The sequence below is a fragment of the Parasteatoda tepidariorum genome, chromosome 10, assembly GCF_043381705.1.
Source record: "Parasteatoda tepidariorum isolate YZ-2023 chromosome 10, CAS_Ptep_4.0, whole genome shotgun sequence".
NCBI lineage: Eukaryota > Metazoa > Arthropoda > Arachnida > Araneae > Theridiidae > Parasteatoda > Parasteatoda tepidariorum.
In genome coordinates, this window is record NC_092213.1 from 43,863,824 (window position 1) to 43,882,951 (window position 19,128).

Below are 19,128 nucleotides of genomic sequence, written 5' to 3' on the forward strand. Positions count from 1 at the left end.
CATTATATTTCTTTTTATTGTGTTGCTTCACATATACAAGCAATAAAGCATAACAGTCAGTTTTCAAGTATCAGGACGTGCCAAAATTAATCATTAAATAACACTTGCACTAGTAAAAAACTTAATATGATTCTTGTTTGCTTGCATGTTTGTTTTTATAAAAAAATTGATTAATAAATATTTGCTGCATTCTCAAATTTTTTCTACCTTACAGTAAAGCAAACTTTATATTTCTTTCACTAAAATTAAATTATTTTTTATGACACAAAACAAAATTGGTTTTTGCTTAGTTAAAAAACTGTACAAATAAATAAATTCTTTACAAAACATGAAAAAAATTAATATTTAAAGTTGCATTCCAGAGAGTTATTTAAATTAGCAGTTTATAAGCATGCTTTCGCTAATTTACATTATTCATACAAAAATAAATAACTTATTTACCATATTACAAACATTCATTAAAATTAATATTTTCAAAGTAAAGCACAAAATAAATAGTTTACAACATCTTATATAAAACACTTGACACATACTTTAAATTTTACTTACATAAAGACAAAACTTTGTGTTTCTATAAATCAATATTCATGTAAACAGAGGCTACTCTTAAATAAAGTACATTTTGTGTTTAAATAGTAATGTAAAATATATTTTATAATTAATTTCCTTTCAACTAATCTATATTCATTAATTTGAAATTTACTGGTTTTATAATATTTTTTACTGTTTTTAAATTTATAATTTAATTTATTTTTAATAAAACAATTTATATCACGTAAGTTAAGATTTATTTTAGCATACATGTGAAAGTTGTATCGAAAAAAATATTCATTATGAGCACAAAACTAAATTTCTTGCAATAAAAGTGGAGTGCTGTCTTATTAACCCTGTAACGCACGCTTTTTTTGTACACCTATTGTACACAATATATGACTTTGATAGTCTTGGAATATTGAATACTTAAAATGCCTTTTAGCTTAAATATAACTAATTATGTTTTTCCCTTTTTAGAAACACTATTCACAATAATAATATTTTATGCCTTGCAATAATTTTTATACTTAAACATGGTATAACGTTTATTGTAGATATATACTGATGAAACCAATACTGCTAATAATTCTAAATTTATTTTTAATTTTCGTCTGATATAATGAACATCAAATTCAAACTTTTGAAACTTAATTAATAATCATCAGATTCAAAAGCTTCTTACTTAAGAGACCTCTTTCCTCTCGATCAAACTCACCTGTCAAAAGGAAGTGACGGAGGAAGGATGTTCCATAAATGCTTTTAATCCTCTTTATTTAATTTTCTCAGGTAAACTATGTTGGATGTTTACTTTACAACGAAATATCTTTCAAAATGTGTAATATATGAGGCCTGATGCAATAGCAATTTGAGAAATATTGAGTGTTGTAGTTTGGATTCTGCATTATCTATTACTTTTTGATGAAAAAAAATTATACCAATCAGTAGTTTTGAAAAGTTATCACGCACTGTACGTTTATCTGGTTTAGAATTTTCCATTCGCGTGATTTAAGTTAAATGGAATAGTTTAAATTATTCAAAACGGTCTTCCTTAGTTTAAAAAAAAAACAGACATATGCATTGCATGAAATTTATTACTCAAACCACAATCCGCATAATTTTATTGAGCTACATTTTTGATAATTAGGCAATTAGATAAATTCATTCACTATTTTGCCGAATTTGAAATAGATCGCTTAATATTCTGCATTTTGAAAGCCATAGAACTGCCAAGTCATAGTTTAATAAAAAAAAACAAGTAACGTACCAAAAACTGAGAAAAAAAAATCTTTTTTTTTTCTAAAGTGCAAGAGGGGAAGGAAAGAGATCTCTTAATTATTTATTATTAAATAGTCTACATTCTTATTAATGTGTTATCAAAGGTAGACAACTACGTGGAATTTGCAGATAAATTATATTTATTATCTAGTTTTATACTGTGAAATCTTCACACTTATTTTTGAAAAGTTTTATAATTAATTGCATTTTTGTTAGGTTTGCTTAAAGCTAGATGATTCATCCCAGTTTAGTCGTATACTAGGTGATTCTATGAACAATTAGTTATAAAGCATTTTACGGATTCAGGAGTTTTTCCGCATTTTCCGTCTTTATTCGAAATTCCCCTAGATTCTCTACAACACTCTTAAATAATTCAGAGAAGGAAAATGTTTAAATGATGATAAAAATAATGATAAGAAACTTCGCACCGAATAAAAAAGGACCTTACATGAATAAATCATAATCCAATTTAAGGAATTAAAAGAAATATAGAGTAAGTTTTTTTTAAGAAAAAAAGAATAAAAATAAATTTGTGGAGAAACCAAAAAGAAAAACAGACTAAATTTTAACTGTCGTATAATGCTCTAAAATTAAGAAACAAATTGCAAGAGTAAAATAAAGAATTGAATAAGAAAATGAAATCGACAAGGACTTCAGTGTTAATTCTTTTTGAATTTTTCTCGACTATTTTGTAATTTCTGTTGACGCGATATTTCATTACAAGCAATATAAATCTGAATCTCAATTTTCTGGAATAGTGTACATTAAGGAGTTAATAAGATTAACGTGACGATTGAGAACACTTATTTACAGTGTATGTTGTTGCAAATTAAAACACCATGCTTTGTGCCAATTTAACAATATATATTTTACACCTTCAAAAGTAACAGATCACAATACATCTTGAAGATCACAATAGTTAGTTCTATAATAGGCAATTTGCTACCTCAAGCACGCTTTCACCTAACATTTTTTTTAAATATATTTCTTTTAAATTCTATTTTGCAAAAATTAAATTATACAAAGCGGCATTTTTAATGTACCGAAACACTTTGGTCTAAGACTGAATCTCTAATTCGTTTATTTCCAAATTACATTAAACAAAATATCATACATATAATACAATTTTCCATACCATGTTTTGAAAATTTAATTTACCTCTTCTTCAAAGACATATATTTTTTAATAAAACGATTTTTCCGATCACAATGTTCTTGATCTATCAGTGCAATAATATTTTACTCAGTGCATTTTCACTTCTGTTCTTTTTACATTATATACATTAACACGACACACAGGGGCGGGTCCATGGAAACATCCGGATAAATCACATGACAAAGACGTGAATAAAATGTTCTTCCCGGATATTGTTATGTCTTTCCGTATGCTTCGAATATTTGTTTCTTTGTCTCTCAAAACAAAGCAAACGATGTGAAGAACATTGGAATTCATAATCAATCCTAGTTGATGATTTAAATGTATGCTTGCTCAACAGCAGCCGGGTTATGGTATTGTCTGTAATCATGACTGCTTCGAATACTGGCGCTTTCTGAATGAGGGGCTCCTCCTTTACTTTGAGGATGAACTTTTATCCGGCTGTTGTTGATTGTGGCAGTCGTCTGCTCTCTTGGATCGGGTTCCAAAATGCTGAAATCTAAACTTCCATAACTTAGGCCGTCCCTGTTGTCATTGCGATCTGCCTGAAAGAAGTATTTATATTAATAGAAAGGAATTTCCATTTGCCTCTCAGAATATTTTTTAATTAAAATCCAACGGTATATTTTCAATAGCTAGAGAATTTTAGAATTAAATAAGCCAAGTTTCGCCGTTTTTTTTAATTTAACATGCTTAAAAAAATTCATCAGCTTGAAATAGTTATTTATATAAGTAGAAATGAATATTTTTTTTTATTTTAGAATCTTTTTCAATTAAAATTCAACGGTATAATTTCAATAGCTAGAGAATTTTAGAATTCAATAAGCCAAGTTTCGCCATTTTTTTAATTTAACATGCTTCAAAAATTCATCAGCCTGAAACAGTTATTTATATAAGTAGAAAATAATTTTTGTTTTTATTTTAGAATCTTTTTCAATTAAAATTCAATGGTATATTTTCAATAGCTAGAGAATTTTAGAATTTAATAAGCCAGGTTTCGCCATTGTTTTTAAATTTAACATGCTTAAAAAAATTCATCAGTCTGAAATAGTTATTTATATAAGAAGAAATGAATATTTTTTTATTTTAGAATCCTTCTCAATTAAAATTCAATGGAATATTTTCAATAGCTAGAGCATGGGCCAGTTTGTTTAGAAATTCAATGAGGCACATTTAGGCGAAATTTTTATTATTTAACAAATTTGAAAAATTTATCAGTTTCAAATAGTTATTTTTATTAACAGAAAAGAAGTTTCATTTGTAGTTCAGAATATTTTTCAATTACAATCTAATGGCATACTTTAAACATCTAGAGTATGTGCCTTTTTTTCGATAAAATTTGTAAATGCTTACAGCTATATTTTATTGACCTTCCTAAAATAAAACTTTATACAAATACACAGCAACGTACGGTCAAAATTACCAGAATATGGTAAAACTTACAATGTTTCCGACTCTATGGGAACACGAAAAAGCTAGGTAATTTTTACCGTAGTGCTTTGGTGATGATTTTGGTAATAATAATAATAAAATATGGTTTTATAACAAGTGATAAAATTTGGCAACTTTTCCATGACTCCTTAGAGCGTGGTATGAAAACCATTTACTCGGTTAAAATTGATTTTCAGTCTTGCATTTTTTGCAGATGTGGTATATATCTATAATTTTATAAGCCAAAATTTCTAGTAAATTGTTACCATAAGAACAGGAAAATAAACAAGTAAATAGTTTTAATATCATATACTCACGTGTTACAAAATTATTGTTTGTTTGTTTTACTAATAATGTCATTACCGAGATTTTTTTTACCGAGATTTTCATTGAGATTCTCGAGATTATCATTTTACGAGATTCTTTTTTCTCGAAATAGAAAAAAAAAGTTTCCATTGCCTTTCAGGTTTCATCAATTCATTAGATTTTGATAATATTCTTATAACATATTAAAAAAAAACAGTATCCACTTGAAATTATTTTTTACATTAGAAAAAAGTATTTTCATGTATTTCAAGGTTTTTAATTAAAAATAAATGGTAAGTTTTGTTAACTTGTGGCCTTAGTTTTAGATATTATAAGTAAAATGTCGGTAATTTTTAATTAAAATATAATAACAGGATAAATTGATCCGCTTGAATTAAATACTAATATTTGCAGAAAGGTATTTTAAATTATGTTTCGTTATTTTTTGAGAAAAGAGACGTAGTTTATCTTCCGATAGGTTAAATTTAAATAAATTTAAGAAACTATAACAATTAGGAAAATCTGATCTGCCTGAAAAATATTTTTGAATAGATAGGAGTTTTTAAATGATTTTCAGAACTTTTCTAATTAAAATCTTCTGAAATATTTTGTTTGAAATTCCGTACAGTTTGACTTAAAATTTAGCAAATGCGAAAAAATTATCTCCTTGATAGAAATATTTAGAATAATGGAAATTTTTTTAAAATCATCTATCAGAATTTTTAATTGAAACCCAATTTTCTATTTCAAGAATTTTAAAAGTTACATTTTGCTAAAATTTTGAAAACACAATAAACTAGAAAAGTTTTTCTGCCTGAACTATAGATTCATATTGATAAAAAGAATTTTCTGCTGTATTTCAAATGGAACATTTCGGAATTGAAACTTTGATAAGTTGTATTTCGATAAAAATTACAAAATATAACAAAAAAATTATTATCTGCTGAAATTTTTTTTTAAATATATTTATTATTTTTTTTAATAATAGTATAATGAATTTTTCGATTGTAGTTCAGGATTTTTTAAAATAGAAATCCAGTGCCCGGTTTTGCTAATTACCGGGATTTTTCAGATTTCATTAAAAAAATATTACCATTGAGGAAAATAGATGTCTTTGTATTTAGAAACTCTTCTAAATGTTTTAATTTCAACATCAAAACTTATTGAAAACTTTTGGAAGTTTCTTATAAACATGATCAAAAATTGATTCCAATAAAGTAAAACTATGTGATCAAACTTCTTTAATTGGTTAAAAATTGTTGTTTTAACCTTACTAAAATTAGTTTTCATAGCATAATTTTTTATTTCGTAAAAAATTAAAAACTTTAATTTTCGTAGATCTTAAAACGTAATTATTTTTAAAAACTAAGTTACAGAAATCATTGAAGAAATATGCTAGAAAAAGAAACAAAAAACAAATCCTTCAAATGTCTTAATGGTTTTTTTTTCAAGAAAACTTTAAAACATACATTTTAAAATTTTCTTGAATAAAACCTTTACGACTTTCTTATTTGAAATTTCTAAAATTTAAAGCAAATACATTCAGATTACAGTTAATTACAAATATTTAAAATCTTTTCGATTTATCGGTAGCTAGATCTAAATAAATTTTAAATAATCATTTTACTAATCATGGTAATACTATATACTTTTCAAAGCAAAGTAAATCTTGTAATCTTCAGAAGTTAAACATATTTAACTCGAATTAACTCGCCACAGTTTTACTTTCAGCTATTTATAGATCATAAGATCATTTCTAGCGATAAAGTCTCATGCATTTTAGAAATTTGAACCAGAATTTCATATTAAGGGAAATACTCATTTTTCGATAGAAAATATTGCTTATCATTTCAATGAGTATCATACTTTGTGAAATGTCTCTGAATTAACTCCAAATGCGTATGGCTCAGTAAGCTTAGTAATGATCAAATCCATTTTAATTCCCTGTCAGCAATTCTATCAGCCATATTAATTATCGAAATATAATTCTGCGAAGATAGCTGATTTTGTCTTGAATTAATTAAAAGGTTTAGAGTTACGATCTTTTAGATTTTGATTACTGCAAATTCAATTCCTAAAGAGGAAATTAATTTAGGAAATTTTAGTATTTTACCTAATGGACGTCGGAATATGTATGCGTATTACCAATCACACAATATTTGGATGCTATTTATCTACAAAATATCTAACTCGTAGTAACTCTTCAAAAAAAAAATAAATAAAAGACCTCAAAATGTAAACTTGTAAACCAGCAGCTGGGTTTGCAAAACAGTACAATTTAAAAAGTCAATCCATAGCCTTTTTTAGCATACAAGTTTTTTCCGTAAACATTGCAAGGAAAGCATGGTAAGACGGTTTATTGCGGTATCAAGACACAAGTTTTTAGAACAAAAATAGACCTGTTGTCTCAATAGACTTTAACAGAATCAGAACAAGTTTTCTCAGCGAAAATTGCTTTACTCGCAACTAATTTTATGTCAGCAGAATTTGCAGCCAGTCATCGCTGGTATTCGAACTTAATTACTTCTTTGAGAGACGCAAACTCCCCCCCAGAGTCCTTGCGGCTCCATCTAGTGAAATTAATTTGATTAACTCCAGTTTTAGGTCATGCTCGATAAAAAAAAAGAACAATGTAACATACAGATACTAAAATTTATAAACTTTGATACAGTTATTTTTTTTCCTTAATCCCATGTAAAATTTGTTCTTACAAGATAAGATTTTATCCGTTTAAGGAAGCAGGGAGTTAAATTTGCTTTACCCTAGTTACCAAAATTCCTCAGTTCTATTTGATTAACAATGAATGAAATGGTTATTTTTTACGTGGATATTGTTGCCATCTGCTATGGTGCAAATATAAATATGTTTCTTTACATTACATTCAAAATCTTATGGAAACTAATCAATAATTAGCAGTATATGGCAATATCATATGCAAGAATTACAGTCTTGTCAAAACAAAATGACAGATACAAGTCAGTTATATGCACTGGAAGGAAATAAAATGACTTTAAGATTCCAAAGCTGAAGAGAACATAAAGTATTTTTTTCATTAAAAGCAATAAAATTACTAAAATTGGCAAAAGCCATGTTAAATCATGCTTAGAGCATGAAATAAATATTAAGTCCCGACCAGGATTCTACAGTAGTTCAAAGTGCTGAAATTTTAGAAATTTAGTTTGCTAATCGTTAGAACAAATATTATGTCTTAATAAATTATTAGGCATGTGTTTTTTTATAAATTTTTAAATATGTGTTATTTGAGTCTTATCATTTATAATTTTCATAAACCATTCCAGAAAATGATTTTCAGACTATTCAAGACATGGTTACTTTAAAGGCTACTTAATTTTTTGAGTTTCAAATTANACGACTTTCTTATTTGAAATTTCTAAAATTTAAAGCAAATACATTCAGATTACAGTTAATTACAAATATTTAAAGTCTTTTCGATTTATCGGTAGCTAGATCTAAATAAATTTTAAATAATCATTTTACTAATCATGGTAATACTATATACTTTTCAAAGCAAAGTAAATCTTGTAATCTTCAGAAGTTAAACATATTTAACTCGAATTAACTCGCCACAGTTTTACTTTCAGCTATTTATAGATCATAAGATCATTTCTAGCGATAAAGTCTCATGCATTTTAGAAATTTGAACCAGAATTTCATATTAAGGGAAATACTCATTTTTCAACTGAAAATATTGCTTATCATTTCAATGAGTATCATACTTTGTGAAATGTCTCTGAATTAACTCCAAATGCGTATGGCTCAGTAAGCTTAGTAATGATCAAATCCATTTTAATTCCCTGTCAGCAATTCTATCAGCCATATTAATTATCGAAATATAATTCTGCGAAGATAGCTGATTTTGTCTTGAATTAATTAAAAGGTTTAGAGTTACGATCTTTTAGATTTTGATTACTGCAAATTCAATTCCTAAAGAAGAAATTAATTTAGAAAATTTTAGTATTTTACCTAATGGACGTCGGAATATGTATGCGTATTACCAATAACACAATATTTGGATGCTATTTATCTACAAAAAAAAAAAAAAAAAATTTAAACTTGTAAACTGGCAGCTGATTTGGTTTGCAGAACAGTACAATTTAAAAAGTCAATCAATAGCCTTTTTTATCATTCAAGCTTTTTCCGTAAACATTGCAAGGAAAGCATGGTAAAGGCCTGCTTAGACGATCCAATTTCTTGTATTCAAGAACTTGGACCGTGTAAACAGGCCTTAAGACGGATTTTTACGGTATCAAAACAAGTTTTTAAAACAAAAATAGACCTGTTGTCGCAATAGACTTTAACAGAATCAGAACAAGTTTTCTCAGCGAAATATTGCTTTACTCGAAACTAATGTGAATATTTTATGTCAGCAGAATTTGTAGCCAATCATCGCTGGGATTCGAACTTAATTACTTCTTTAAGAGGCGCAAACTCCCCCCCCCCTGAGCCTCTGCGACTCCCTCTAGTGAAATTGATTTGATTAACTCCAGTTTTAGGTCATGCTCGATAAAAGAAAGAACAATCTAACATACAGATACTGAAATTTATAAACTTTGATACAGTTAATTTTTTCCCTTCATCCCATATAAATTTTGTTCCTACAAGATAAGATTTTATCCGTATTAGGGGAAGAGAGAGTGAAATTTGCTTTACCTTAGTTGCAAAAATTCCTCAGTTCCATTTGATTAACAATGAATGAAATGGTTATTTTTTACGTGGATATTATTGCCATCTGATATGGTGTAAATATAAATTTGTTTCTCTACATGAAATTCAAAATCTTATGGAAACTAAGTAATAATTAACAGTATATGGCAATATCATATGCCAGATTTACAGTCTTGTCAAAAAGAAATGACAGACAAATGTCAGTTATATACACTGGAGGGAAATAAAATGACTTTATGATTCCAGAGCTAAAGGAAACATAAAGTTATTTTTTTTCATTTAAAGCAAGAAAATTACTAACATTGGTAAAAACCGTGTTAAGTGAAACGTAGAACATAAAATAAATAAAGTCCCGACCAGGATTCTACAGTATTTCAAATTGCAGAAGTTTTATATTTTTATAATTTGTTGATCTTTAAAACAAATACTATAAGTCTTAATAAATTATTAAGCATGTATTCGTTAAGAAATTTTTAACTATTTGTTTTTTAAGTCGTATCTTTTATATTTTTCATAAACCATTTCTGAAAATGATTTTGAAACTATTCAAAACACGGTTACTTAAAAAGCATGTTGATTTTTTGAGTTTCAAATTTCAATTAAGTCAACCGAAAAAAAGTTATTTCTTATAACACATATATCATTAATCAGGCATATTGTTTAGTTGGCGTTTTAGTTTCTGTAAGTACTGAAAACTAAAATAAAGCACATTTCATCGAATTTATAATTTTCAAATTAAAATTTTTAAGCAAGCAAAGCAGTATGCAAAAGCTGGCTAAAGCTAAAAATAGTCTTACACAATTAGGTGACACTATGTTTAAATAAGAAGCTTTAATAAGCAGCTACATACAAAAGCTATGTAAGAGCTAAAAATTATTATTTCCCCACCTTGATTAGTTTTGAATCTTTATTTTTCAAAGTTCAACATCAAGAATCCTGGTCCGGACGTTTTCGGACGCGACGTGATCCGGCTTTGACCGGACGCCATTTGCACCCTCCACAAATTTTACAGCTCCCTAGAAAAGCATAAAAATGTAATAAGAACCCAACGCAGAGGTTAGGTATAAAAAAACTCGCTTGTTTAGTCAAATCATTTTTTTTCCGTTTCTTTCTTCCATACATAATATAATAATTAGGAAATGTTGGAAAAGTCTAATTATTTATAATCATATAATTTACAAGTATATTGAATATTTTCATTCTTTAAGCATTTATCACTTAAGAACCAACATGTAAATTTCGCAGGAATTATACAGATGTCAATAAGTAGACTAAAGAAAACTTTTGCAATAAACTATTTGTATTGCTAAAAGTAAGTCAAATAAATAATACAATCAGAAAGTTCCTGGGTTCGAATCACGGAAAAGGCATGGATGTTTCTTTCTCTCTCTGTGTGTTCTATGTCCTTTCTCCTTTGTGTGTGAATGTGACCCGTCCTATAAACGGGTTGTGGTTGTGTGAATGGCGTGGCAGAAGTCGAATTCCTGGCCATAGATGGCGCCACTGAAAAGGAGTAACAATCGCACCCCCACTGCCTAAACAGGCATACGACAAAAAAAAAATCGTATTTGGAAAATGCTGCAATTCTTTCTAAGTAATAATTATAATCGTTATCTAAGTAATAATCTTTTTAATAGGTATCGTTAATTCATTGTACTTGAAATATCTTTCGGTTTAAAAAAGCTTATTTAGTTTATTGTTCGTTGTTCAAATTATTTTCTAATTTTCAGAACACTGACACACTGTCCAAGGAGCTAGTTTGGTGTTGTTACTCCTTCAAAGTGGATATAGCAGCTGCATCAAGTCACCGAATATGTCAAGCGTTTGATGCTACTGCTGTGAATGAACGTATTGCGAGGCATTGGCTTCAAAAAATTCAGGTTCGAAGATTTGTCCCTCTCTGACAAACCTCACAGTGAACGACCATGAACCTTGGATAAGGAAGAACTGCCATTAAATAGAACAGTAATTTAACGTGTGGTGAACACGTAAGACAGTTTGATATCTCTGATGACAGAACTGACTGGGCAAAGTGGTTCCCACACACACTGTTAGAAATTCCAAAAAAAACAAAACAACCAGTGATAGCCTGCATGCCATTGCTTTCTCATCACCGTACCACATCAATAATTAATCAAATGCTTATCTGTGACAAAAAATGAGATCGGTATGACACGGCCAAGCGTCACTTCAGGATATTGTCCTGCATAGTGCAAGACCACCTCCGTGAAAAAGATTATGCTCTGCGTCTGGTGAACTTGCTCTCTAACGGCTCTCCTTAAGAAAGTCGAAAAAGTAGAAAGCAAAACATACCCTTTTATGCTTGATTGAAATAGGCACTTTTTCCCCAAAAAAGTTAGCATTCTTGCTGTAGTGTATCGTTATGTTATAAAGCGAAATTCTGGTTGTAGTCAAACAGAACTAACGTCAGTATAAGGCTTCTTTAAGTTGTAACAGGGTAAATTTTAGTAAGAGCCATATATTCTATTCTCAATAGCTATAAGTGTTTGATAAATAATTGTGCAATAATAATGCTACTGTTAATAAAATACCAAAATAAGAAATTTAAAAAACCTAAACATACGCAATCTCTTAAAAATCTCAAACAATGAAGATTAACTGTTATTTTTTTTTTAAAAATTAATAAATCGCTGATTCTTACCTTTTTACCATTTTTGTTATATGGATCTTCTCCTATCGTCGCTATTTTACCTTTAGTATTGGAGTTGGTGCAGAAAGGTACTGTCTTTGCTGCAGTAAGATCAGATTTATCATTATCTGGACAACCATTTTCTACAATGCTGAATTAAAAAGTATAAAATAAGAACAAGAAAAATTTCCCAAGAATGGAATTATTGAGTTAAGTAAAATAATAATAAACGAAAAATGAATCAGAATAGAACAAAATGAAGAGCATCTAAATAATTAAAGTATATTATTCGTGCGGGAGGTATTGGAAGTATGATGCTACTTTGCGCAGAATATATATATATGTATATATACTATTTTAATACTTTGACATTAACTCCTTTTTTTTTATTATCAATACTGTGTTCATCCCAAGTAATACATCACTTTTTTACGTTTTAAAGCATTCATAGTGTATATAAATAAACAAAAATTATTATCCCTTATCTTTTAAAAATGAATGATGTGTTTAAATGAAGTACTATTTATTGATAACTTAGAATCAAATGAAGTAGATTGTGTTTGTTTTAAATAATCGCATTAGCTGAGTGTAACACCTTGTGACTTTTCACCTTTGTTTAAATAGTACATGTACCACAGTTGGTTGACAGGTGACGTTTTTACTAATCTTTGCTCTCCCTCAATTTTAGAAAAGTGAAATAATTATTCAAAAGAAAACAATTTACTTTAGAAGCTAATGATAAAAGTGGTGCTTGTTAAAAGACTTTGAATTTTGAGATAAATATATGACAGATTATTTCGAACAAATTCATTTTCCGTTCAGAAAAAAGTTTAAGGTCGAGCAGAGAAAGTTTTCCCGTTTCAATTCTAAGCTCCACAATTGCCTTTTTTACGTATATTTCTATATTATGTGTACTATTTACATTAAAATATATAATAGATTCTTATAAACGTGTTATCGAAGTGATATTTAATAGTTTGAAACATAAAATCTATTTGTTTTTATGCAGTATGTATTTTATTAGAAATTAGATATGAAACCATTAAAATAAAAAATAAAAATTTAAAAATATAATTGAGGCATACCTATCAGGAGCTGGTTTAAAGCCATCTGAACCTAAAAAATATTTATAATACAATAATTACAAAAAATATAATTATATTCTGCAAATCTAACAATATATTTTTTTAATAAAATATTATTGAAGGTGTTAAAGTTTACTTACGTCTGAAACAGCATTTTTCTTTTCGAACTAAGCAAATAAGGAGAGCGAGAAGGCAGATTAAAATTAATATCACAACAACTGCACCACCGATCATCAAAGTCAAAATAAAGGGCTCTGAAAAATAAATATTTCATTTTTTTTTAAAGTTTATTTTTAAAAAATATCTCTCATTCATATTTTAGAGACTTAATATTTCGTAAGAATCAATATCTCATATTAAATTTTTAGTAACTTTAAATTTTTAAAATTTCTATTTTAAGCGTCAATATTTTTAAAATCAATTTATCATGTTTGAAAAAATAACTAAATAATTTTAAAATTTATTTATCTTAATAGTTTCAAAATTTATTAAAGTGTATTTTTTGCCTCATTGTTATACTTTAAATTTTATATTTTCTTTTTGTAAATGACATGGGGACTCCAGTCCCTTTTCGCGCCACTCACCACCATTCGTATTGACCTCTCCATCACCTTTAATATTTTCATTAACATTTTAATGCAGGTAAGATATGGGTAACCCTTTTATATATTTTTTCTAGCTCTCTAATTACAAGTAAAAATATATTTTAGAATTTTTTAAATCATTAAAAAGTTTTTAATAGTTACTATGAAAAAATCTGTTTACTTACTGTCTGTTAATATTAATGTCGTTACTAATTGTTTTCGAGAATTGCAATATTCTAGAATATATAGAATATTTTAGAATATTCTAGAATTCCAATAATTCTAGTAATAAGTACAAATTGAAATATAAAAAATATTTAAAAGCTGAAGAAATGGCACAGGTTTGTGCATGAGAAACGCATAAAATAATGATATTGTTATTGGTGCCAATGATGCAAAATTATTTCTGGTAATAGGTACAGATTAAATAAAAAGCTAAATCTTTTGAGAATAGATATGGTACTAATTCGTGTATGAGAACCGTGTAAAAGTACAGTATTGTTATTGGCTAAAATGATTCCTAATTTAGTTGGTAATAGGTAGAAATTGAAATAAAAAAAAAAGTTTTGTATTAAAAAGATAAGTAAGGAAAATATACTTATTCCTATGCGGGGGTGGTAAAAGATTGCCATATTGTCATTGGCGCAAATGATGCACAATTGATTTTGGTAATAGGTAAAAAATTGGAGAAAAAAGATTTGTATTAAGCAGTTAACTTAATGACGAGCAGAAGTTGAATTTATTCTTCTGAAAGAACCATAAAAAATCAACATATTACAAATGACGCAATCGATTAATACCGGTTTATTGATTATTTACTTTATTTTTAATCCATGCAAAGAACGGGTAAACTAGCAAGAAATAAATTTTTAGCCAATTTTCTACTAACGCTCCAGCAAAGAGTCAAGAGCGGTGGGATCTTTTTCTGATATGGGATGAGAAAAAGGTAGGTTCTTGAAGTGGATTGTAGAAATATATATTTCTTTTTTTATCGAATTGAACAAATTGTATGGTTCATATTGGCACGACATTCTAATATAATCTACTCGTTCTTACTTGTCTTAAATAGAAACTGTTATGATAGTAAACAAAAAATTTTGCTAAGACAAAAGTAAGTTATTCAAAGGCTTTCAATGTTAAAGTTATAACAAAGGAAATCTCTAAGCAATTAAAAAGATTTGAATTATTATATAATGCTCCTTACCTCTAACTTCAAGTACAATGGAAAATGTTTCATGTCCTTTATCATTTTCAACCACTAATGTGTATGTTTTTGAGTCACCTCCTTCAACGTTACGAATTATTAATCGTGCATCATAGCAGTCATCTTTATTAGGTATCTAAAAAAAAGATCGTTAATTATGAATAAAACAAGGTTAACTTAATTGACTGCAATAACAATAGTAAATAATAACAATTAAAATGCATTTATAGTTATTATAGTTCGCACTGGTGTGGATTTCATTACTCATATAAATGGATTATTAAATATTTAAGATGAAACCAAACAAATCTCAAACCAGTAGGAGTTACTATATATTTTTCTAATTCCTAAATTGCTATTCTTCAAACTATGCTTTCATTTTTTCGAAAACCCATGTAATTCTAACAAAAAATATATCAGTAGAGTCTAAGTTTATGCATACAGCTTTATTATTAGCTTTATTACAGCTTAATTATTAGCTTTATTAAGTGCACTGTAAAAAAAATGGTTTCTTTGAAATGTACAAAAATGTGTCAAAATGGCCCCGAAACAACCCTATGTATTCAAAATTGAAAATGCTTATGCTTATTTTTGAGAAAAACGCGAAGTGATGTAGATGAAGAAATGTAGATGAAGAAATGTGTGAATGAGATTTTCTTTGACTGCTGACAACAGCCGATCCAAGGACCTCTGATATTGTAGTATGGTGCTCTAATAACCATAATTGTACAGAGCGCCAAAAAACTGACTACCCTGAATAACTTTTAATCTAATGATCGGATCTTCACTTTTAGGACTCAATCTTAATGGTTTGAAGGGATGACGTCAAATATGATAATTAATTACTTCAGACGATATTTTAAGTCAGGAAATCAGTCACAAAAACGTACTTTCTCTGAATAAACAAATATCTTTTTCAACAGATTTAGATTTTTGACCTCTAGGGGGTAGCCGCAATCTGGAAAATATGGTCCCAAAGATTTGGTCAGGTGAGCGGTCCAAAGTTTGGACCCCTTAATGGTAATTTTACTTTTCACGTATTCTGCCATATCTCAAGAACTTTTTAAGTGAACTGAAAAAAAATTCTCACACAATTATAGAATTCGTTTATCAAAAGATAATTTGATGCAAAAAACAATTTATTAGACATTTATGATTTTTATTATTTTGTTAAATATTTGTTATTATTATTTTTTTAAATTTTGAATTGTAAGATATAGAACTTATGGATTATTTTAAAGGATGCAATTTTAAATCAAAAGATACAAAATTTGAGCAATTTCAGTAGAATAATTTCTGAGAAATCAAATTTTAAAAATACGACTTTTTCAAAATTCGATTACTCAGAACTAATCAGCCGATTTTTCCAAATTTTTGCATATCGCAACTTAAATTGCAAAATTCAAAATTTGCGTAAATTTTTTCGACCATTATTAAATTAGAAAAAGATAATGAATAATTACTAAAAGTTATGGAGTTGTCTTTGGATAAGCAGATTTTATAATTCAGTATAAAAATGTTTCAAATCGCTTAAAAAGTTCTAGAGCTATGGCGAATTGCGCAAAAAATAAAATTACTTAAATGGGTCCAAATTTTGGACCGCTCTCCAGTCCAATTATTGAAACCATAATTCCCAGATTGCCCCTATAATTTGGGAGTAAAAAATCCGAATCTATAGAAAAAAAAGTGTGTTTATTCAGAGAAAGTACGTTTTTTGTGTCAGATTTCGTAACTTAAATATCGTCTGTACTAACTAATTAGCATATTTGAGATCACCTCTTCAAACCATTAAGATTGAGTCCTAGAATATGAAGATCCGATGATTAGATCAAAGGTTATTCAGGTTGGTCCGATTTTTATTTTACACACAGTACATTAAGTTATTTTTAGCGTTCAATTGCATTGACAATTAAATTAATGTATCGTAAGTGCTATAAAAAGTGGAAAGTATAAAAAATTAAAAAAGTGATTATAAACCTCCATTCATCAGGACAAAAGTTTTATTTTAATTAATCTAAAAGTCTTTGCATTCAATTCTGTATATAAAGATAGATAAAAATGGGTGAAATATAACTTTTTTATCTGTTTAAAATAGTAAATTAGTGATAAGTGAATTGTTCCCCACATGTCAAGGATTGTAAGAAAATAGTTTGTTGTAAATTTTGTATTCAAAGCTTATATACTGACAGAGAAAAAATTTATTACGCCATCTAATCTGTTATATATTTTAGTTAAAAATTAAAAAAAAATTTATTACAATTTGATTTTAAAAAAGCATTTCTCAGAAATCTCTTAATCAGTACATCCTTGCAGCATTTTAGCATGAATTTTTATACTTTTGCACTATTACCTAAGTTTAAAAATAGAAAGATAAAATAAACCTTAATAATTGCCTATTTCAGATTTGACTGAATAATTGCATATTTCAGATTTTAATGTTGCCTGTGAGAATCTCTTAATCTGAAATGGTCCAGTCTAGGGCTCTAAGAAATTAAAAAATGGTAATAGTCAGTGAAAATATTAGAGCCATTTTCTTCTGTGAAGACAGCTGAAAACACGTGAGAGAACGGTAAACAAATTACACTCGAATTGAAGCTAAACATGTAGTTGATTTAAAATAATAATACAAATTAATATCTGGAAGTGAACAGCTAAAAATATAGTTGCCTTTCACAATTAATTGGTTGCCAGTTCCGGCCGGGTGACAGTGTTTCCAGATTTTAAACATAAATTCCTGCATTTTTGTGCTACTAATTAGGTGTAAGAATACAAATATGAAAGAAATCTAAATAAATACATATTTCAAATTTGTCTAAATACTTATTTTAAACGACGCTATTCATATGAGAATCATATGGAAAAGTTATACACGTGGGAATCTCTTTCTCAGCACTCCCATGTCACATTTTAAACATAAACTCATGTATTGTAAATACACAAGTGGGCGAATTTTGTGCGAAAATACAAAACTAAGGCAAACAACGCAAAAGAGCACAAAAATATTTATAAAATGCAGACAGCTGTTTCGGATGCTCAAAGGGCAACCTTCATCAGTGCAACAGATGAAGGTTGCCCTTTGAGCATCTGTTGCACTGATGAAGGTTGCTCTTTGAGAATCCTAAACAGCTGTCTGTAATTTATAAATATTTTTGTGATCTTTAACGTTGTTTACCTTAGTTTTGCTCATGTATTGGGCAATAATAATATGTAAAAATAGAAAAATAAAAGGAATCTAGACAACGCGTAATTCAGATTGATTAAACTCGTACCTTTAATGTAATAAAAAAACACATACTGTATTTAAAACTTTTGTTTTAAGAAATTTAAAAAATGAAATTTCTAAAATGTTACCTTTTGAATTTCTGATGCATCGTGTCTTCCAGTGTTTGAATTTGTTTCTTGTCGAAATGAATCCCATTCCCAATAACTTCTTCTGGGTTCTGGATCTGAGCAAAACCGTATAATAATCTTAGCAGTTTCGTCTTTGTCCACAACCATGTGTGATACCAAAGGGGCATTCTCAATCATTAATTGAGGCGGTCCTGCAAGAGAAAAAAATATACATGAGATGAAACACAATTTTTTTCAATACTTTTTAGCAACTGTTATGGTTTTTTTTCATGTACAGTGCAGAAAAAACCCATCTTTCTCAACAACTTTTGGTCTAATAATCCTCTTTACACTTACCGAAACTAAATATCCTAATAGTTTGAGGGCTTGACCTTAAGTATGTTATTTAACAAGCATACAATGTGTTTAACAAGTAAAAAATAAAGAGCAGCCGATGTGTTGTGTTATGAAATCAGACAGAAAAACGTCCTTCTTCTGAATAAACATGTTTTCGGTTTGACAGATATTATTTTTTTTGATCAAGACAGATATCAAGTGCAAGTAGTTTGGTCAGAAAAGCGGTCGAAAGTTTGGACTCCTTAATGTTAATTTTACTTTTTGCATTTTTTGATATAACTTGAGAACGCAGGTAAGCAAATTATAGAAATTTTAAACACAAATATAAAGTACATCATTTAAAGATAATTCGATGCAAACAATAATTACTAATAAATATTTTTGCACTCTAATTTATATTACAGTATATATACATTCTTTTTCTATCAGTATTTTTAATTTTTTAAAAATGTTTATGTGTCTGGTTTAAATATACAAAGACTGGAACATCAAAATATTGAAAATGAAAACTTATATCTGTGTTCCATTATA

At 28.0% G+C, this 19,128-nt stretch overlaps 1 protein-coding gene across 4 annotated transcripts in view; it reads right to left on the minus strand.

Moving 5' to 3' along the window:
• Positions 1-2,475: 2,475 nt before the first annotated feature.
• LOC107440873 (irregular chiasm C-roughest protein) overlaps positions 2,476-19,128 on the minus strand; it is a 155,361-nt gene continuing 138,708 nt past the window's right edge. The window contains exons 7-13 of one of the 4 annotated variants that reach the window (XM_043047972.2): positions 18,262-18,452; positions 14,911-15,046; positions 13,263-13,376; positions 13,123-13,153; positions 12,050-12,188; positions 10,276-10,403; positions 2,476-3,509 (exon numbers count right to left, since the gene is read on the minus strand). In XM_043047972.2, coding sequence (XP_042903906.1) covers positions 10,302-10,403; positions 12,050-12,188; positions 13,123-13,153; positions 13,263-13,376; positions 14,911-15,046; positions 18,262-18,452 — 713 coding nt within the window. In that variant the 3' untranslated portion in view covers positions 2,476-3,509; positions 10,276-10,301. The remainder of the gene's footprint in view (positions 3,510-10,275; positions 10,404-12,049; positions 12,189-13,122; positions 13,154-13,262; positions 13,377-14,910; positions 15,047-18,261; positions 18,453-19,128) is intronic. The other 3 variants (XR_006225823.2, XM_071186226.1, XM_043047971.2) reach the window with 3 other exon arrangements.